General features: G+C 41.9%; 1 protein-coding gene across 12 annotated transcripts in view; it reads left to right on the forward strand.

The window, feature by feature from the left end:
* The window catches only part of Pxk (PX domain containing serine/threonine kinase like), an 82,253-nt gene that overhangs the window by 7,415 nt on the left and 52,748 nt on the right, over positions 1-22,090 (forward strand). For 4 of the 12 annotated variants that reach the window (XM_028853838.1, XM_028853839.1, XM_028853840.1 and 1 more), the window contains exons 2-3: positions 16,652-16,702; positions 19,003-19,050. The exons of 4 other annotated variants lie outside the window; for them this stretch is intronic. In XM_028853838.1, coding sequence (XP_028709671.1) covers positions 16,652-16,702; positions 19,003-19,050 — 99 coding nt within the window. The remainder of the gene's footprint in view (positions 1-16,651; positions 16,703-19,002; positions 19,051-22,090) is intronic. 4 more of the 12 variants (XM_037208647.1, XM_037208646.1, XM_037208650.1 and 1 more) reach the window with 1 other exon arrangement.

The following is a 22,090-nucleotide window of genomic DNA, read 5'->3' on the forward strand; positions in this document are numbered from 1 at the left end:
ATTCTGGAAAGGTTTATAACATTGCAGGATATTAAACTCAGAACATATACACTCACTCACAAGTTCTCTGCTTTTATGATCCAGCTCCTTTTTTGAGTTTCATCGACAGAACAGCTTCTTTCCATAAACACTCATATACCTGTCTGTAAACCACTCAGAGCATCACTTCCAGGCTATGGATCTTAGGATAAAAATCACTCTTAGAAAGTAAACCAGGCCAGGTGGTAGTGTCACAGGCCTTTAATCCCAGCACTCTACTCGGGAGGCAGAGGCAGGCGGATCTCTGTGAGTTCAAGGCCAGCTTGGTCTACAGAGTGGGTTTCAGGACAGGCTCCAAAGCTACACAGAGAAACCCTGTCTCGAAAAACCAAAAAAAGAAAGAAAGAAAGTAAGCCAAAAACTGGCTGAGTAGGTGGATTAGTAGATGAAATGCTTACACAACAAGCATTAGAATCTATGTCTGGATAGTTAGCATCTATGTAAAAGCTGGGTGTGACAAAATGTACTTGTAACCACAGAGCTGAGAAATGTGGAGACAGGAAGATTCCAGGGGCTCTCTGGCCAGGCAGCCTAGCTAAAATAATAAGCTCAAGGTTCATGGAGAGTCCCCATCTTAAAAAATATGGTAGAGGAGTGATTGGAAAAGACATCCCGATGTCAGCCTCTAGTTTCTATACATACTTAGGCAAGCACACAGACAACACTCAAAAGAAAAACTGTAAGCTTGAAGTTTATTTTAGTCAGTGAGATGTGTATATTTAAAAATAATGTACTGTACTGTCATATATATGTTATTTTATGAAAAATGTACTTAAAACACTAAATAGATTATAGGTGGCAAAAAGGAAAACAAACTGCTTTAGTTTGCAGCTTGCATAGTGCAGTTTGGTGTATGTGCACAGATGACTTATTAGTCGCCCAAGGGAAGGGCACAGGGTTCTGGACCAGAAAGCAGTATGTGTAGTGGGTAGCCGTATTTAAACCAGTAAGTATGTGTGAGCCTTTGCCATGGTTCCACTTGATAGTCACAGCACCATCGCTTAGAGCATTTAAACGAGTTTTCCCACATTTCTTTGGCATGGTTTGGAGCAACAAGTTGTTTTTCCTCATTAATTCAGTTGAGCAGCTCCCACACCCCTGCAGTGACGAGGGAGGAAATGAATGGAGTATTGATAAGGGAGGATGCAGTAGAGGTGAGAAGGGAAAGCAGTCTTTTTCATTCAGGGCCTCCCTGCTAGGCCTGCCTTTCTGCCCAGGGACTCTGTGCACTTTAGCCCTTTCTTCTGTGTTGGAGCAAAGGGAAATGAAGCTGGAAGTAGGCCTGTATACACCAGCCTCAAGTATCTGGCCAGTAGAGAGCAGCCCACTGGCCCACCAGAGCACAGAGAATGGTCAGTCCCTTGTCACACCCTAGGCATTTCTGCGTGTGATCCTGCAGATCACCCTATTACAAGTTATCTCACACTCCCATATAGGACAAAGTCATCAAGACAGGAGAATGTGTTCTACTAGCTTCTGACTCCCAAACTGCTACTTAACTGATGCTGACCCCTTTGTTAATAGTTTTTGAGAAAGCCCAGGGACATTCCAGTTAACTACAGAATAGCTTCCTACATAAGCCTTTCCTGTCCCTTGAGTTGTGATAATCCTATCTTCTTGCTGCCTAAGGCATGCCTCTATATTCCTTACAAATTGCATTCTGTACAAACATATCTATCTGCCTCTTATCTTGGTTGATTTCCTGGGTGCTGGAACTACAGACATGAGCCCCCATGCTCAACTTGTCTGCTACTTTCTTGAGTGTGCACATGTATGTGTGTGTGTGTGTGTTGCATGCAGGTAAATATGTATGCCCAAGTGTTGTATGACACTTTTCCAGGAGAGATGCAACACAAATCAAAAATGTCTATTCATCCCCCAGATAAGGAACTGATGACAGACCTAAGTACAATACCACCAAAGTCCAAGTGGGTGAGCTACTGAGTTTATTGGAGTCAGTAACAAGAACAGGGATGACTCAGAGGCAGCTGCATCACTGAAAGCCCAACCAGCCCAGCATGGGTAATAATTCAGTGACCTGTCAAGCTGCCCTTCGAGACTTGCAGGCAGCTTGACAGGTCACTGAATATCTCTTCCTTTATAGACAGGTAGGCTGGTTGGAAACTGATCTGAATCTCTTCTACAGTCCTTATTGCTTATACAAACTTGGGGAGGAAGGAGTCTTGTGTGTCTGGTAAATTTCAGGGACTTCTTGAGACTTTTGAGCTGTTTACTTTCTGAGTCCATCTCAGTGATCTGGTGCTGGAGCCATGGGCATGCCCAGCCATGTTTGGCTTTTCACATCTGTGCTGTGGATTTGAATCAGGTTAGTGATCAGTTGTAATACATCTGAACAGTATTTTTCCATAATTTGCTGTAGACATGTTCCATGTTTTGGGCACTTGGTATGTGAGGTGCAGAACTAAGCAAGGTAGAGTTGGTTCCTGCCTTTGTACATTAGTTTCCATTTGTTTATTGTGTCAGTGTAAATATGGAAAAGCAGTGGATTAAAACCAATTGTAGGATCTCTTGAATGCCAGGCTCAAGGGATCTGAGCAGCATTGAGGAGACTTGAGCAGGTGTATAGCACATGAGAATGATGTTTTAGGAAGCCTAATTTACTGCTGGTATATAGGGTACCGTGTGATGGACAAAAGGACATAGGGGAGTAATGGATCAGTGAAATCAGGATACATCTGGTCCATTACAAGATGGGAAGAGGAAGGGAAAGTTGACCAGGTGACAGGTGGGAACAGCTGCACCAAGATATGAATAGAGAAATAGTACAAGGTCAGAATCTTAAGTTCTAGACTTTTTTTGGTTTTTCAAGACATGGTTTCTCTAGCCTTGGCTGTCCTGAAACTCACTTTGTAGACCAGGCTGGCCTCAAACTCACAGAGATCTGCTTGCTTCTGTCTCCTGAGTGTTGGGATTAAAGGCATGTGCTACCACTGCCCAGCTAGTGTATAAACCTTTTAAATAACATGGAAATGAGTGTGGTGATGTCATATAGTTGATGTTGTTATTTGCCAAGCCATAAAGTACTTCATGTTTGTCATTAATTTCTTCTCTTTACTTTCCCCCTCACTCCCTATTAGGTTGGATTTGTTAAAGTATAATTTACATGCAATAAAATTAATCTTTTTTTTTTTTTTTTTTTTGCTGGGCCGTGGTGGTGCATGCCTTTAATCCCAGCACTAGGGAGGCAGAGGCAGGTGGATCTCTATGAGTTCAAGGCCAGCCTGGGCTACAGAGTGAGTTCCAGGAAAGGCACAAAGCTACATAGAGAAACCCTGTCCCCCCAAAGGGAAAAAAATAGTTATTTTTAAGTATACAGTTTGGTAAATTTGAAAAAGACGTACCTACTGTAACATTTTTTACAGCAAGCATTTCCTTAGCATCCTTTGTAGTCAGTATCCTCTTTTGGTCCCTGGCAACTACTACTCCGAACAACTACTCGTTGTTCCTGACATTTCATCTTTTGTAGCATACCCTCTGTAAGTAAAACTGTATAGGGTGTGTTGTTCTAATGTTAAATGGTCTTTTAATAAAAAACCCAGAGCCAGATATTGGGGTGAAAGTTGAAAGATCAGAGAAGCAGAGCAAGCCACAGCCAACTTCACTTCACCAACTCCTCAGCTGATCCTGTTTCCTCAGACTGAAAGCCTCTGAATCCTCACCTGAAAGGGTCTCAGCTGAACTACTTTAGTTCCTGTCTCCTCATGCCTTACATACCTTTCTCTGCCCAGCCATGTCACTTCCTGGGATTAAAGGTGTGTGTGCTTCCCAGTACTAGGATTAAAGGTGTGTGCCACCACTGCCTGGCTTTGTTTCCAGTGTGGCCTTGAACTCACAGAGATCCAAAGGGATCTCTGCCTCTTGAGTGATAGGATTAAAGGTGTGTGCTACCACTGTCTGGCCTCTATGTCTAATCTACTGGCTGGTTCTGTCCTTCGATCCCTAGGCAAGTTTATTAGGGTACATAATATATTACTACATTGGTGCAGTATTTAGTTTCTGCCTTCTCCTCCCTCTTGGAGAGAAGGTCCCATTACATTGCTAGGCAGACCTTACAGTTCTGGGCTCAAATGATCATTTTGCCTCATCGTCTCAAATTTCTTAGAAGACAGGTGAGTGTCACTGAGCTTGGCTCCAAGGTTCTTTTTAATCACGGAATGGCATTTTATTGTGTGCATAAACCATGGTTTATTACCTCACATCTGCATTTGGTCATTTCCTGTCGGGTATATTATGATAGAGCGGCCGTGAGTATTTGGGTAGTCATTGTGAACATACATTTTCATTTCTTCTGAATAAATACCTAGGGATGAAATTTCTGGATGATATGCTAAGTATATGTTTTACTTTATAAGAAGTCAGTTTTTTTTTTTTCCAGGTTTTTTCATTTTATCCTCATAACTGTCTGAGTTACATTTTACTAATGCCCTTTTGAAGAAAATGGAAACAGTAGGGACAGTGGTTCTGGACTTCAAGGCTAGGAGTGGTAGAGTGGCTTCCATGACACCTGTGGTCTTGGAATGATTTGTCACTGGACCTGCAGAATGGAGGCTTGTTTGAGAGCTGCACTGACCTAGACACCAACAATTTGGAAGTCCCCTTGAGAACCCGACAGAGATTTGGGTGACCAATTTTTCAGTTCTCCACCCTAGCCGCATGAGCATGGAGTTAATTCATCACACATACTAGAGGCTGAAGGCAGCACCAGCCAGTAAAGATGTAGTGTGAGTGACACATGTAATTTTGCATTTTCCAATAGCTATAGTAACAACAGTGACAGAGGGCTGCCGAGATGATCAGAAAGGCCGTCTGTGCAAACACACCTGTGCAGCCCTGATGACCTGAGTTTGATGCCTGGATTCCTTGATGGAAGGCAAGAACTGATTTCTAAAGTTGTCCTTGGACCTCCCCTTCACATGTACATGTACATGTGCATGGCATACATGTCCCTGTACACACACACACACACACACACACACCATTCATTCTCTCTCTCTCTAATAATTAAAAAAAAAATTGCCGGGCAGTGGTGGTGCATGCCTTTAATCCCAGCACTTGGGAGGCAGAGCTAGGTGGATCTCTGTGAGTTCGAGGCCCACCTGGGGTACAGAGTGAATTCCAGGAAAGGCGCAAAGCTACAAAGAGAAACCCTGTCTGGAAAAACAAAACAAAACAAAAAAACAAAAAAAAATTAAAAAACTAAAAAAGGTGAAATAATCTAAGTGAAATATTTTGCCCAATACCATATATCCAAAATATTATTTCAATTTGAAATCAGTATAAATTGCTACATTTTATACTCCTTTCATCATATAAATTTTGCAGTGTAGTGTGTATTTTATGATTATAGCAATCACAAATCATACTAGTAATTTTAAGTGATCTTTAGCTATGTATTGATCTAGCTCCTTTACCGAACAGCACTGGTACAGATCCTAAAAATAGCTAGGCAATGGTGGCACATGCCTTTAATCCCAGAACTTGGAAGGCAGAAGCAAACAGATCTCTGTGGGTTCAAAGCCATCCTGGCCTACAGAGTGAGTTCCAGGACAGCCAAGGCTACACAGAGAAACCTTGTCTTGAAAAAAAAATCCTAAAAATAATGTTCAAATATATTGTTCTGGAAAGAGATTTGTGGTATCTTAATGGGGGAAAAGCAAGCTGTCACACATTATGTTCAGTATTCTTTCATTTTAAAAAATACTTAATACCTTCAGATAGATAGTCTTTAACTGCACAGGCCAGTTCAGTAGCCACTGCATACTATATTACTCAAAACTTTTTAAAGATCATTTACTTAATTCTTTTGAGACAGGGCCTTACTGTGTAGCCTAAGATGACTTCACACTCTCCATCCTCCTGCCTCAGCCTCCTTAGTGCTATTATATACATGTGGCCACTATACCTTACTTAGATACTTTAATTAATTAAATTAAAATTTCAGCCCCTAACAATAATTGTATCTGAGGGCTCAGTAGTCCCATGTGTGTATTGCCACCATGGGAGATGTTAAACCTTAGGTCTCTGTGGCCTTCCGAAGGCTGAACTGGTGAGAAGGACTGAGCAAGAGGGCCAGGCAGGCCAGGCCTGTGAGCAACAGGACCTAGTCCTGGTGCATCCTGGCCACTACTATTAAATAAGGCACAGGAAGCCCCTGGAGGAGTAGCTGTTGTCAGTCCCCCGGGTACTAACACAGGAGGGAAGCAGAGTAGCCTGTTATGATGCTGTTCCATTTTGAACAAATGAAATTAACTGTATTTTTAATTGCAGAGTACCCCATAAGCATGATGACTGCTTCATGAATGTTCATATAAAAATCCTTTTTCCTATTTATTTCTGTACAGAGACACCATGATGACGGCCACTGCTCTTCCCTTCCCTTCTCTTCCCCTCCCCTCCCTCCTTCCCTCCCTCCCTTCTCTCTCTCTCTCTCTCTCTCTCTCTCTCTTTCTTCTTCCTTCCTTCCTTCCTTCCTCCTTTCTTTCTCTTTCTTTCTTTCTTTCTTTCTTTCTTTCTTTCTTTCTTTCTTTCTTTCTTTCTTTCTTTCTTTCTTTCTCTCTCTCTCTCTCTCTCTCTCTCTCTCTCTCTCTTTCTTTCTTTTTTTTTTTTCCCTGAGACAGGATTTCTCTGTGTAACAGCCCTGCCTGTCCTGGAATTAGCTTTAACTAGCTTTGTAGACCAGGCTGGCTTGTGACTCACAGAGATCTGCCTCCCAGGTGCTAAGGTTAAAGGCGTGCACCACCACCTCCTACCACCTCCTAGCCTTTTTCCTGCTTATTTTTGTAAAAGATTTTATATTCTCTCTGTCTCTGTCTCTCTCTCTCTGTGTGTGTGTGTGTGTGTGTGTGTGTGTGTGTGTGTGTGTGTGTGTGTGTGTGTAAATGCAGTACGCATAGAGTCCAGAAGAGGGCATTGGGACCCCCGGGGCTGAAGTTATAAAGCAGTTGTGAGTTGCTTTGTGCCAGTGTTGGGAACCAAATTCCTGTTCTCTGTGAGAGCAGTAAGCACCCTTAACTGCTGAGCTATCTCTCCTGTCCCTTCTGTTTTTCCAGAACCTGCCAGATGTTGATGATAGGATTTAATTAACATGGAGGAAAAATAATGTTCATATTTGTACGAGGCTTCTATGATTCCCAGATTACATTCACTCCAGCAGTTGGTGCCCATGTAGTAGGAGGTAGACTGAAACATTTTGGGATATTAAAATCAAAAGGCTGTGTTCTGAGCACATCCTCCTGACCTGATAGAATGGTTCTACCTACTGAGCTGACCTGAATCACTGACAGGAAACTACACAGTGTGAAAACATCTGCCTAAAGTCATAGAATGTCGGAGCAGTTGTGTCCTTGGATTAGTCTTGGAGGCCTGCTGCCCAGTCATTCTCACCACTTAAGAGCTGAGTGGCTATGTTTAAGGTAATTATTCTCTCTGAACTTTGACCTTTTGTTGGGTGATGGAATCAGCTGAGTAAGTACCCCATGAACATAGGAGCTTGTTACCTTTGAGGAGGCTTATGACAACATGGTGTGTAATGAACATCATGATAACATGCATGATTGGTTATGAAATATTCGTGTGTCAGGAGGACACTAACATGTTCACACTGGGTTGAATAGACTTTGGTGTATTCAGTTCTCCTTCTTGCGAGAACCATTATTAAAATCAGGCCTTTAATATTCTATCAGCTTGACTTCTTTACCACGATTTTTTTTTCACTTTGAGACAGGGGCTCATGCAACTTAAGCTCATCTTAAATTCTTTCTGTATTTGAGGATGACCTTGATTTTCTGATTCTCCTGCTTTTCCTTCCTGAGTGCTGGGATTATGGGTATGTATCACCATGCTCAGTTCACACAGTACTGGAGAGTAAACCAACTGAGTTACATCCCTAGAACATGCCCCCCCAACACAGCTATTTTATCAGTCCTCATACAAATAGACATTTAATTTACTTTATTTCCATGTTCTGTTCCTAGTCTCCCCATTAAAATGCCAATGGGTGGCTAGATGGTGGTAGTGCAAACCTTTAATCCCAGCACTCAAAGTGAGTTTCAGAACAACCAGTTACACAGAGATGTCTAGAAAAAAACAAAAACACAACTGGCCAATGGTAATAAAATGACCTAAAGGGATCAACTATATTTATCTTGATAACATATCAGGAATCTCAATCCTTATCACTCAGAATTCTTAAAGTACTATGTTTTAAATTACAAGTGTAGCCACTCCCAGCACTGAGAGTGCTGAGGTTGAACAAAGTGCCTCCAGCCATACTAGCTAGGTAAACACTATTATTACTGTGCAGTACTCCAGCCTACAAATCAACAAACTTAAAAAATTGGTTTTGAGGCCAATGAAAAAGCTCAGTGGGTAAATGTGCTTATTGCTTAGCCTAAAAATCCCTGAGATCCACACGGTGGAGGGGGAAAGCAAACTCTGTAAAGTTGTGAAACACATAGACACTGTAAATAAATGTTTTAAAAAATTGTTTTTCCTAGCTGGTGGTGGTGGTGCAGGCCTTTAATCCTGCAAAGGCAAGAGGATCTCTGTGAGTTTGAGGCTAGCTTGGTCTACAAAGGAAGTTTCAGGACAGCCAGAACTACACACAGAGAAACCTTGTTTCGCAAAACCAAAAGAAATAAATAAATAATTTTTTAAGAAATGCTTTTTCTTATTATAAAAGTAAGATGTGTTAATTGAATATAGCATGAAAATATGGTAAAGTAGGAAAGAACTGGAGACATAGAAGCTAGAGTAACGTTGCCTAGAAATTGGAGTCTAATGACTTGTTATCCATGCTGAAGAGAATGGCTGCTTTTGTTTTTTTGTCTTTAGGCACTCTTTAACAGTTCTGGAGACTAACATTCCCCTGCAGACCCCTTGAAAACTGAGGAGCCTGGCCACAGTTCTGAATGCCTTAGCAATGCTGTCTTATCCAGTATTCACCACAACCTGTTGGAAAGATATGATTATGCAGAGATACAAATTGAGGCTTAGAAAAATTAAGCTAAGAAACTAGAAGGTGGCAGTTGGACCTTGAGTCAGGATGTCTGCTGTGGTTACCCAATGTCCTCCTGGCACCAGGACATCTAGGAGGCCTGTCTTTGGAACAGTGAACAAAAAGAGGTAGCAAAGAGTGTCCCCAGAATGGGGACATTGCAGCTCTCAGCAGGTCACTTTCAGCTGAGTCAGCCTCTTGAGATCCAGAACCACAGAACAATCACCACTGCCACAAGTCTGTCTGCTTAATACTTCTCCTAGTTTATTATATGATGGGTAGTGCCTTACGTTCTGTGCATCCATTTCTGCAGTTTGAGGTGTTCCAGGAATTATTGAACAAATAAGTAAAAGTTATATTTCATTTAAAAGCTTTGTTGAGGAGTCTTTGTGAGTTTATGCTTTGCTTTTATATAAGCATTAGTTATGTCAGGTGGTGTTGGTACACACCTTTAATTTCAGCACTGGAGAGGCAGAGAGAGGCAGGTGGCTCTGAGTTTGAAGCCAGCCTGGTCTAGGGCTACACAGAGAAACCCTGTCTCAAACAAAAAACAAAAACAAAAAACGAAGCAAACAAAACAACAACAGCAACAACAAAAAGCCATATCCATTCTGTAGCCATGTCTGAAGTCAGAGATGTTCAGAGTGCTTCTTTGTGGAATGTCTCTAATTGGAGTATCACCTGTCTTTGAAGTCTTTGTGCAAACCAGCTTTTCTGCCTGGAGAGAGACCATTCCATAGAGGGCAGCATGAACTTCAAAGGCCCCAAGATCATGGTTGTTTTCACTGCAGGAATCAAAGTGGGCTGTGATGCTTTTCCTTGACTCATCTGTGAACAGAGTGAAAGTGCTCAATTTGGTTTTGCATAATGCAAACTGGGGAATTTTGGATTGTGAAGAATAAAGCTTAAGGTTCTATGATCTGACTGGTGAGGAGTTTTAAATAGAGTTCAGTGGTTAGAAAGGAGGTACACTTGGCTTCACTCACCTGCCAGAATTTATATTAAGACAGTTGTGGTTCTTCAGATGCCTTTAAAAATCCTCAAGATTTTCATTTGTTTGCAGGTATTTTTTTTACACATTATTGTTTTGCATAGCAATTGACATAGAATAAAAGTAGGTTCTAGCACTTAGAATCTGCAGATGAAGCAGAGATAAATGAGTTTCAGAGCAAAAAGTAATCATTAATTCTGTGAAATATTAAAGATGGTGAGTAGCCAGGCAGATGGCCAGTGAGCTGAACCAATGTATCTATTACGAGACTTCCTCAGAAGCTTGGTGTCCCTGAATGTGATGCTACCTGCTGCCTGTGAGTTACAGCACCATCAAACTTCCTAATTTTCCCCCTTTGAGTCAAGGTCTCACTATGTAGCCAATCTGGCTTGAATCTTACACTCTTTCTGCTGTAGCCTCAAGACAGTAGGTGCATAACAGCTGCATTAGCCCCATGAGTGTGTGTTACCACACTTGACTTGAACATTAGTTCTCTAGAGAGATAGTCAATCTGAGACTTACGAGATCTTGTGAAGCTTTTTTTAGAGTACATTGATTTTTACTTGTTTGTAGTAGGGAGCAATTAGGTGACTAATGCCCTGATTATTTTGTCTCTGCTGCTGACCTCACATTGTGCTGTGTGGGATCTGGAACATAAGAAATGTGTGATCCTAGCTCTTCAAGACTTTAGTCCAATTGGAGAGAGCTATTTCCCCAAACATTGATATGGGACAAAAATAGCAGTTAACATTTAAAAAGCTGAGCACTCTAGGATTTAAATATTTGGAACAGCAAACTGAGAGGCATAAAACAGGAATATTTAGGATATAAGCAGTCTGATAAGGAGAGACTAAATAGATAGAAAAGGTTAGGTCAGTTTGGTCAGGATGTACAAGAATGTAGAAGGTTGGCTGAGGATTTAACCTAGTGGGAAACACAGAAAGTCTCAGAGCAGAGAAGTATTGTTTTTTCATTACAGTCACTTGTTTGCGGCATTTTTCTGGGTCCTTCCAATGATGGAGACGTGCCAGTAGAGAAGTGAGCTTGGGAGTGAATTCAGAGAATTAGGAAGGCTAGTGGGCACTGAGACAAACAGGCTGCCTCCTACCCCAGATTAGCAGCTGGCCCTCACAAAACTCAGTTTCCCTTACTTTAACATGAGGTTAACTGTTCTCAAAGCTTAGAATCTCAAGAGACTCAAGTATGTACTGTGCCCAAGGAAATAAAAGAGCTGAGCCCTTGTGGAGAGAGGGAAAGGAAGAAGGCAAAGATCTTTGAAGTTTGGTGGGTGTTTGGTTTAATGGTTTAATTGTATCCTTCCTCCCATGTAGAGGATTTTAGTTCTGTGATAGAGAGCTGCTTCTGATTTATTTTCTTCCCTTCTTTGTTCCACTTTTTTTTTTTTTTTTTTTTTTTTTCTTTTGGGTGAGGCAAGGTCTCATGTAGCCTATGCTCTACTTAGTTCAAGGCTATCCTTGAACTCCTGATCCTCCTTCCTTAGCCTCCCAAGTAATGCTAGGACCACAGACATGTACTGTTACACCTGACTCATGATTCACATCTTTTTTTTTTTTTTTGGTTTTTTTGAGACAGGGTTTCTCTGCGTAGCTTTGCGCCTTTCCTGGAGCTCACTTGGTAGCCCAGGGTGGCCTCGAACTCACAGAGATCCGCCTGGCTCTGCCTTCCGAGTGCTGGGATTAAAGGCGTGCACCACCACTGCCCGGCAATTCACATCTTTTATTGGCTTTATTTGTTTGCTTGTTTTTTTGAGACAGGGTTTCTCTGTGTAGCCCTGGCTGTCCTGGAACTCACAGAGATCCACTTGCCTCTGCCTCCTGAGTGCTGGGATTAAAGGTGTGCACCACTGTAGCTGAGTTTTTCTCTCCGGGTCCTGCCAAGCCCCAGCAGTCTCATATCCCACTTATAAAATAAACATACAGACACTTATATTATTTAAACTACTTGGCCATTAGCTCGGACCTACCATTGTCTAGCTCTTACTCTTATACTCAGCCCATTTCTGTTAATCTATATGTCGCCAAGTGTTCCGTGGCTTTATCTGCTGCCTTTACATGATGCTCCCTGGACGGCAAACTGGCATCCTCTTCCCTCCACCTTCCTCTTCTCTCAGTTCTCCTCTCTGCTAGTTCCGCCTATACTTCCTGCCTGGCTACTGGCCAATCAGTGTTTTATTTTATCAATCAATCATCCACAGCACACCACGCCCCCCCCCCCTAGAGATTGGTTTTATTTTTTCAGATAGGGCCTTATTCTGTAGCCCAGCCTGGACTAGGACTTACCATCCTCCTGCCTCTGCCTCCTTGTTGCTGAGATTACAGATGTGGACCACTGCACCTGGCTTGCTTCCAGTTTCTTTAAGAGGCTATGGAACAGTAGTCATTCATTATTCTGGCTATACATTAGAATCACCTAGGGAGCTTATAGTAACTGTTAATGCACAAGCCTAGCCCAGACAATGAATCATTAACTCTGGGAGATCAGACCCAAGCAAACATATGAATCTTTTCTTTCCTCTTAAGTTTTCTAGGTGATAAGACCTTCTGCTTTTGTGTCAGCATATCTGTAAAACATCTCCAAACAGCTGTCTGCAAATATCCTTTAAGTGTCATGGTAATTGTGAGAACTGTGCAGAAATGAAGAGAGAAGAATTATATGTGTGAGGGTGGTTTGAAGGTTTCCTTAAGCCCCAGCTTTAAGTCCTTTTTGTCAAGATGGTTTGTGTTTTTAGCCTCACTAAAGAAACTTGATGCCAGACAGATGCAAAATAAGGTTTTCCTAGAATCTCATCAAACCAAGGTAACTGAGTACCAGCCACTGTGTGGTGAAATCCAAAATATACCTATGGATGCTCTTGCTTGGAAAATGGTCTGTGTTGAAAGCATTAATCAACAATTTTGGAAATGACTGTCCCTCACCCTTGCACCCTCGGGCCAGAGTCAATAGGTGTGCACTATTAAGGTAATCTAGTGAATTCTGTGCACTAGAATAGTCCTCCATATTTTTTATTTATTTGAGGGAGGGAGGGAGGGATGAGGGAGGGAGGGAGAGAGGGAGAGAGAGAGAGAGAGTTAGGGGTATACATGTCTCATTATGTGTATGGAGGTTAGAGGAAAACCCACAGGAATAGGTTCTCTGTTTTTACTCTGTGGGTTATAGGTATACAAGTCATCAGCCTTGGTGGCAAGTACCTTTATCTGCTGAGCTATCTCTCACCAGCCCAAGTACCAGTATTTTAGAGATGTAGAAGTAGCCCAGCCTTGCAGCTTCACTAGGTCGGGGACCTACCAACCACATCGGAAGGTCCTGGGAGTGATCAAGGTGAAGATTCGGTTTCCAGTCAGCTCCACCAAAAGTGTGCTGCCTTGGACAGCTCTCTGTATCTTGTGGAGTATGAATCTGTCTCCTAGAGTAGCTACCCAGAAGACTCAATGACTAATGTAAGGTAGAGGGTTAGTGTAAGTTTCCCCTTAATTCTCTCTTTTATTTCTTCATTTATGCTCCATATCATGTGGTCTTAGTACATGTCCAATTTGAAAAACTTCAGAACCAGACCACAATGACTTGTCAAAATGCCCAAGTGCTCCACCCTCCTTTGCATGCCAAGATTAAGGGTGTGGTGCCAGGAGGAGCAGGAGGGAGGGAACTCTGGGGAAGTGGCTACAGATGGCTAGGTTAGTGGCACCCTAGACATTTTAGTGCTCCTGTCCATGTTTTGGGCCTTGGTGATTCATACTGTCTTGTCTACTGCACATAGGGTCAGTTCCACATCAGAGAAGGTGAGAAGAGTGGGCACGAGTCCCTGGAGAATGTAGGGTGCCATTGTAGCCTGCAGCTCAGGAGGAAGCTGACCTCATAGTCACCAGGGCTTCCAGGCAGAGGACAGCTAGGATATTTTCCTTTACAACAATGGAAATTTTAGTGAAGCATTTCATTTTGGCAAGTTTGTATGGCAGTTCAAGGAATCTGAAGAAATCAAATGTCTTTTTAATCAGGGAGTAGCTTTGATCCAATAAAGCAGAATAAAAATTTTCTGAGAAAAATTACCTTTCTAGTTTTCCATTCTTTTCTGTGTCTGTAACTACACAGCATATGGTGTTTACAGCCTACTTCTCTTTAGATCTTCATAGGTTTAGTTCTTTTTTTTTTTTTTTTTTTTTTTTTTTTTTTTTTTTTTTTTTTTGGTTTTTTGTTTTGAGACAGGGTTTCTCTGTGTAGCTTTGTGCCTTTCCTGGAACTTGCTTTGGAGACCAGGCTGGCCTTGAACTCACAGAGATCTGCCTGCCTCTGCCTCCCAAGTGCTAAAACTAAAGGCGTGCCACCACCGCCCAGCATAGGTTTAGTTCTTTACCAAATACATCAAGTTGATTTTATTAGTCTCTTTAAAACTTAAGTTTATTTTTGAAATAAAAAATTAATTTATGTGTAAAGTGTATGTGCACATACACATATGTGTGTGTACGAAAGCAGGCATGCACCTGCCACAGCTATCATGTGAAGGTCAGAGGACAGCTCTCAGGAGTCAGTTTTCTCTCACCATCTTGTAGGATCCAGGGATCAAATGAAACTTTTGTTCAAAGTTTTGTTTGTTTGTTTGTTAAGATGGGGTCTCTCACACAGTTTTGACTGCCCTGGAACTTACTATGTAGACAAGATGGCCTCGAACTTATAGAGGTCTGTTTGCCTTTGCCTCCAAGTGCTGGGATTAAAGGAAGTACCAAAATACTGGCCTGATTTAAGTTTTAATTAGAAAACTGTACAGTTACTTTTCCCATTGCTGTGACAAAATACCCAGCAGAAGCAGCTTAAGGAATGCTTTATTGGGGGCTTAATAAAGTTTGAAAGTTCAGGACCTTGTGAAGGGAAGGCCTGGTGGCAGCTGCATAAAGCAGCTGTTAAAGGGCACACAGTGAGGAAACAGAAGACGATGAATGATACAGTTATCCTTTTTAAACCCAGCACTTCAGGATGAGCCTTCTCCCTTCAGTAGAACCTTCTGAACACCCCCTCATAGGGGCCCATTGCTAGATCATAATCCTTATTTATCTTGTCTAACAGTAGATCCTAAATCTCCTTTCAGAAAGGGTTATTGCCTATGCCTAAGAGAGGGATGCACACACAGGCAAGGAGAAGAACCTGGGCAGATAGCCTTCCTGGAATTCCCCATTTTGTCTTTTAGCATAAGAATATACCAGCAGCTAGGCACCCTAGTCCATGCCCATGCTCCCAACACTAAGGAGGCTGAGGTAATAGGGTTGATTGCAAAGTCTGAGGTCAGCCAGGTCTGCAAAGAGACTGGTCTCAAAAACAAGCCATATCCTCTAGTCCAAACCGATTATTCATTGAACCTAAGCTCAAAAATGGACAGTTTTCTGTGAGTGTTTGGGTCTTCCCCACTTCCCCAAGACAGAGTTTCTCTAAGTAGCCTTGGCTGTCCTGGAATTCACTCTGTAGACCAGGCAGGCCTTGAAATCACAGAGATCTACTTGCTGGGATCAATGGTGTGTGCCACCACCACCCGGTGGGTCTTGATTTCTTAAGACTCCATGTCTGTAATTTTCTTTGCTCTGAAGTGAATTTGTGTTGAATATTTTTACTGTTTTTTGGATACAGGGTCTCAGTATGTATAGGTGGCTTCAGACTAGTGACCTTCCTGCCTCTGTCTTTCTAGTGCTATCATGGCAAGGTGCTGGGATTTCAGGCATTGTTGCCATGCCCTGCCAAATCTGAAACTTTCTAAACATAGCGTGAGTACTCAGAATGTTAGAGATTGGGTCTCCCAATTAGAGACATAATTTTTTAAGTCTTTTTACAAGCTTTTCTTTTAAGGCAGGCATAGTGCCCCACACCTTTAATCCTCATTCTAGGGAGGCAGAGTCAGGCAGATCTCTATGAGTTCAAGGCCAGCCTGGTCTACAGAGTGAGTTCCAGGATAGCCAGAGCTATACAGAGAAACCCTGTCTTAGAAAACAAAAACAAATAAAAACAACAAAACACTACACACAAATAATTTTTTTCTTTTAAATTTCTTTGTTTTATGTGTATTTTTTTTGCATGTATGTATATATGTATACTATGTGCATGCCTGGTGTACTTGGGGGTCAGAAGAGGGTATCATATACCCTGGAACTGGAGTTACAGATGGTTGTGAACTGTCCTGTGGGTTCTGGGAACAGAATCTACATCTTTTACAAGAGCAACAAGCACTCTTAACAGATGAGCCATTGCTCCAACCCTTTCTTTAAAGTCATACATTTATCCACGTGAGTCTTTTATTAAAACCAGTGTCTCACCATATAACACTAGCTGGCCTTGAACTTGTTATTCTCCTGCCTTAATCTGCCTGGGGCCGGGAGTACAGATGCCACCATGACCAGCAGCTCCCTGTGCTGAGTATTAAACCCAGAGCGGCCTTCACCCAGCCACATTCTGTACCCACACTTCTCTCTCTCTCTCTCCCTCTCTCTCTTTCCTCTCTCTCCCCCTTCCTTCCTTCCTTTCTCTCTCTCTTTCTTTCCTTTTTTTCTTTCTTTCTTTTCATTTCTTTTTTTTTTTGCAGCTAAGGCTCTTTCTTTTATCCTTTTTAGGAATATATCATTAGGGTACAAAGAGGAATTTCCACGGAAAACAGCTGGCAGGTAAGCATTTTTGTCTATTAGAAAAAAAATGTTTAAACTTGTGGCCCAAGCTGTCTCTTGGTGTCATAAAAATCTGGAAAAGTCAAAATACTCATATAGTACAAATCGTATTTCTTTTAGGTGTAAGCTTTTAGTTTTCTTTTTTTTTCTTTTTAAATTATGTATATGTATGTGTGTGTCTCAGTGTGGGTTTGTGCAAGTGAATGCCATGCCCACAGAGGCCAGAAGAGGAAGTTGGATTCTGTGGGGCAGGAGCAACAGGCAGTTGTGAGCCACATGATATGGGTGTTGGGACGCAAACTGGCCCTGCAGGAGCAGCGTGTGTTCTTAACCCCTGAACCATTTCTTCAGCCCCGTAAGTCTTCAACTTTAAGACAGATATACAAAGCCTTTGCTCCTGGTGGTTGGTTAATGTGTATATGGGGTTACCTAGAAGAGTAGAAAGCTGTTCTCCAACTCAGCCCAGAATTGTAAATAAAATGATGTACCATCAGGTCATTGTGTTTTATGGACAAGTCTAACCTTGGACAACTGGAGCTAGCTCCTTCACTGTCCCTAAGGAAGGCTCTTCTTGAGGTCCCTGGCTCTACTTTTCTCAATGCTGGCCTTAAAGAGAAACAGATGATGGAGAAAACTGAAGGTCTTTCCCATCGAGCTTGGCTTGCAAAGGGTAGCTGAATTGCTTACGGGGCTGTTTTAGTGCTTATGGTCACCATCCTACCCCTTCAGTAGTGTTGTCTGTGCTCTGCAACCAGCTCGAACCTTGGCTCCACCTTAGGCAGTCTCTGACCACAGGGCTCCAAATGTAGTCTTTTCTTTGCTGAAGTTTCAGACTGCTTTTATTTGAATATTTATCACATCTTTTATCTGTTGAGAGTTTATGAAGTGTTCACCACTAATTTAAACACATTGATTTACTCCACTCTTAAACCATTCCTCTATAGCAGCATTACTCCCACTTTGGAGTACACTTTGGAGGTAAGTAACTGGTCTGAGGTCACACACTTTAGATGTTGGCAGAGCAGCGTTGCACTGTGCATTTTCTTGCACTTAAACACTGTCCTACCTTTGGCTTCCTTGTTATCAGGGAAGGACTTAACATGTAACGTTATGTGTATTTGACAAGAATTACCCTACCAGAATAGTCTTTTCTAGCTCTACTACCTTATATGGTATATTTAACAAAAATGGGCTCTTAGACCCCATCTGAGCCCTACCAAATGAAACTGTCTTTAGGTGAGGTTCTAGGTGGTATCCAGGTAATTTTTCTACATACATTTGAGAATCAGTGATAAAGACTGAAGCTAAACTATTCAAAAGCATAATAATTTCCTTACCAAGATGTCTTATTTATGGTTTCTAGCTGTAATAAAACAAAAAAGACCAAAGGCAGCTTGGGGAAGAAAGGGTTTATTTCACCTTACAGCTTATAAGTCCATCACTGAGAGAAGCCAGGACAGGAACATGGAGGCAAGAACTGAAGCAGAGGCCATGGAGGAGTGCTGCTTGTTGGCTTGTTCCTTATGCCATGCTCAGCCTGCTTTCTTATAGCACTCAGGACCCAGCCCATAGTGATAGACCCACAGGGAGCTGGGTCCTCCCACATCAATCAATAAAATGCACCACAGGCCAACATTTTGGGAACATTTTCTCAATTGAGATTCCCCTTTTCACATGATTCCAGCTGGTGTCATACTGACATAAAAGTAACCAGCACACCAGGGCTAGTGGGATTTGGCTGTGTTCTAAGCAGTAATATCAGTATAACCAAGAAACAACACAGGACACAAAAGCTGGACTCTTTGCCAAGAGGTGAAGCAGTTTTACCTATAGGAACAGACTTAGTCTCCAGGGGAGGTGGCATTTCTACTGGATGAGGTTTTATTCCTGACAAGGACAAATGACATCAAAGCTGTCTGTTTCCTTTTGTTTTCATTTATGCTCATTAAACCTTTTTTTTTTCTTTTTGTAAATCATTAATCTACCCCCTCCATGTACTCAGTTAATATGAAAGATATTTGAAAGTCAATTTGACTTGAAATCAGGACAAAATTTTTTTTGCTGTTTAACTCTTGCTGATGCCTTGTGAATTTGGCCAGCATTAACCAGCTTACTGCAGCCCAGGCAACCTTTGGAAGACTGCTATGTGCATTTTCTGGGCTTATCAATCAAAGTGAACACTAGGCAGCACTGCTTGACTTGGTACAAGTGCTCCAGTTCTGGAGCACCAGAGAGTCCCAGGTCAGGAGGTGGAGGGGCTGCTCTGCTGAATCAAAACACCACTGTTTTGTCTCTTACAGATTGTTAGAAGATACAGTGACTTCGATTTACTTAACAACAGCTTGCAGGTAAATGTTTCAAAATACTGGTGACACACATTGGTTGCTTATGATGTCTTCTGGTTAGAAGTCGTATAGATAATCTCCTTTTGTGGATGAGGACTAGTGGTTGCTAGAGTTCATGCAGGTGTATCTGGGGCTCTCTCCTTTACTTTCCTGCTGGCCTCCTCTGCAGTTATCACTGTAGATCATCATTAAACCATAACAGTAGAGAGTCTTTTTCTGCTGGACAATTTCTCTGAAGTACACCTTTCTGAATCTCTTGGATTCTAATATTCTTTTTTTTTTATTTTAATTTTTCAGTACAATGTGGTGGTATTGTGTTTCCCAAAATATTGTGTACCCTAATAAACTTATCTGGCTTCAGAGACAGAACAGCCACTAGATACAAAGGCTAGAAAATGGTGGCACTCACACCTTTAATCCTAGCATTCCAGAGGTAGAAATCCATGTGTTCAAGGATACAACCAGGCATGGTGACTCACGCCTTTAATTCCAGAAAGCGAGCCTTTAATCCCAGGGAGTGATAGCAAAAACAGAAAGATATATAAGATGTGAAGACCAGAAACTAAAAGCATTTGGCTGGTTAAGCATTTGGCTGGTTAAGCTTTCAGGCTTTGGAGCAGCAGTTCAGCTGAGAGCCATTCAGATATGAGGACACAGAGGCTTCCAGTCTGAGGAAAGAAGATCAGCTGAGAAGTTGGCCAGGTGAGGTTAGCTGTGGCTTGTTCTGTCTCTCTGATCTTCCAGTGTTCACTCCAATACTTGGCTCAGGTTTGATCTTATTAATAAGAACATTTTAAAATTTGTGCTACAGAACAGGGTTTCTCTGTTTAGTCCTTGCTGTCCTGAAACTCACTCTGTAGACCAGGCTGGCCTCGAAGTCAGAGTTCTGCCTGCCTCTGCCTCCCTAGTGCTAGGATTAAAGGTATGCTCCACCACTGCCCAGCCAGATTCTAATATTCTAACTTGATGCCCTTAATCAAAAGAAGGAAGCTATGCAAAGGATTTGTCTAGAAAGACAGCCATTGCCACTAGTTGAAGGCTCTTAGATAGGCTTCAGCACCATCGGGATCCCTGGTCATGTCAAGTCTCTCCCTGGCAGACTGGTCTTCAAGGGACGTGGAGTACTAAAGACTGTCAGGCTTGTGCCATTCCTCAAATGTGAGCAGCAGTAGAAACCTTTCAGTGTGAGCTGGAGTGCTTAGTTAGTTGATGACCAGATTTGCTGGGAGGCAAAGGACTGTTCCCTTTCTTAGTGAGCTTATATGCTTGGTGACCTCTGATGGTGTGCACCTAGATCAGGAGAACTTCTGGATAGAAAGCAACATAATGCTTCCTTTTCCTTCATACAGCCATGTTTTATGTCAGACTTCAGAAAATGGTATCAGTAGAGCCCAAACATTATTTACTGAAAAGCATGAGTACTTTTTCTTCAGCAGTTAGCCCCAGAATCTGCAGGACACTGTGTAGTTGCTGTTGGTTGTGTCTTTGATCCTTGCTGTGTAGTTCTGGGGACCGAGTGCAGGCCTTTCACATGCTGTCATGGGCTCTCTCTGCCCTGAGCTGTTCCTTGAGCCGATATTTGCTTTTAATTTTAGTATGGCCAGTTGAAATCTCTAGATAATAAACATGTTGACAGAGATTGAATGATTGTTATTTTCTTAAGCTAAGTCTTGCCAAGTACTGGCCTGGAACTTATTTTTGCTTCAGTGTAGTTTTGCTTTTTAAAATTAGTGCTTCTGAGATGCATCTTATTTCAAATGCAGATATCCACATACTGTGTGTGTTTGGGGAGGGGATATTTTGAGACAGGGTTCCATTTAGCTTTACTATGTAGCCCATTATGACCTTGAAATCCTCCTGATTCTCCTGCCTTCTCAAATGCTGGAATTATAGGAATGGGCCACCACCTGGCAGTGAGAGCTTTTCTTCATCCAAGTAAACAGAAGAAAGTACATGCAACTTTTTGGCAGTGAAATAATTTTAAAACAACCCCAAAAGGACTCAGAAACCTCAGAATGAAACTCTGATTGTGGTTTTCAGTATCTGATTATTCTCTACAGATAAATGGATTCCTGCTGAAGAAGAGAAATATAATCCCGAGTATGGAGTGGATCTAAGTACAACAGGAACATACTTTAGTGAAATGACATTTCAGAATGTAAATTTACATGCCACATGATATAATTACCTGAAATGTGTAGAAGAAAGATTGGAAGGAAATATGCCAAAATGTTAACACTGATGACCCCCAGGAGGCAGGATTGTGGGTTATGGGTCTTTCCCCCCCCTAGCTCTTTATAATGTTTGGTACTTTCCATGTTCTGTTAAAATGCATGTAAACTATATAAGTGAAAAAAAATAGAAGAAAACTGTTTTCCAAAAATTTTTATGGTTATATTTCACAGTAACAACACAGAAAAAATAGCATCGTATTTCAAATAAATGCAATGTCAAATTAGCAGCCAGCCAGGGAGACACCATGCAGCAATGAAAAGGGAAGGAGAAAGGGGCTGAAATGGTGGGAAAACCCAGGCTCTGGCCTGGTTTCAACCTCAGATCAGCCATCTCTTAGGTCTCATTGTCTCCTTCTCAAGTGAATGGTTGACTTCTGTGGTCTCTCCTACTCCAAATGTTTTATGATTTGTATTTGACTGCCCATTGTTGACCTTGGATAACTTATTTTATGAGATAAATTAAGGGTTGTTGAGAGGTTAGAACACTGGCATATGATTGAAGATAATTGTTAAAATCTGATGATGGAAAGAAGGAAGGAGAATGACCAGTTTGGAGGTTTTTCCTTCAGATAAAAGCTGGAAACATTGATAGAGTCTGTGTGTAGTTTAGAAGCTTCTACTAGGCCAGAGGACCAGCTTCAGGTTCCATTTTGGGGACTTTCCAACTCTGCACCTCACACTGAAGTCATTATGAATGGAACCCAGGAACTTTTTCTGCTGGCTTTGTAGTTTGCCACCCTGCTTCCCCCTTTAAGGGAAGTTGTTTTGTATTTTGTTATTGTTTGTTTTTTAGAGGAGCTCAAAGTGGG

This window comes from Peromyscus leucopus, chromosome 9 (assembly GCF_004664715.2).
Source record: "Peromyscus leucopus breed LL Stock chromosome 9, UCI_PerLeu_2.1, whole genome shotgun sequence".
Classification (NCBI taxonomy): domain Eukaryota; kingdom Metazoa; phylum Chordata; class Mammalia; order Rodentia; family Cricetidae; genus Peromyscus; species Peromyscus leucopus.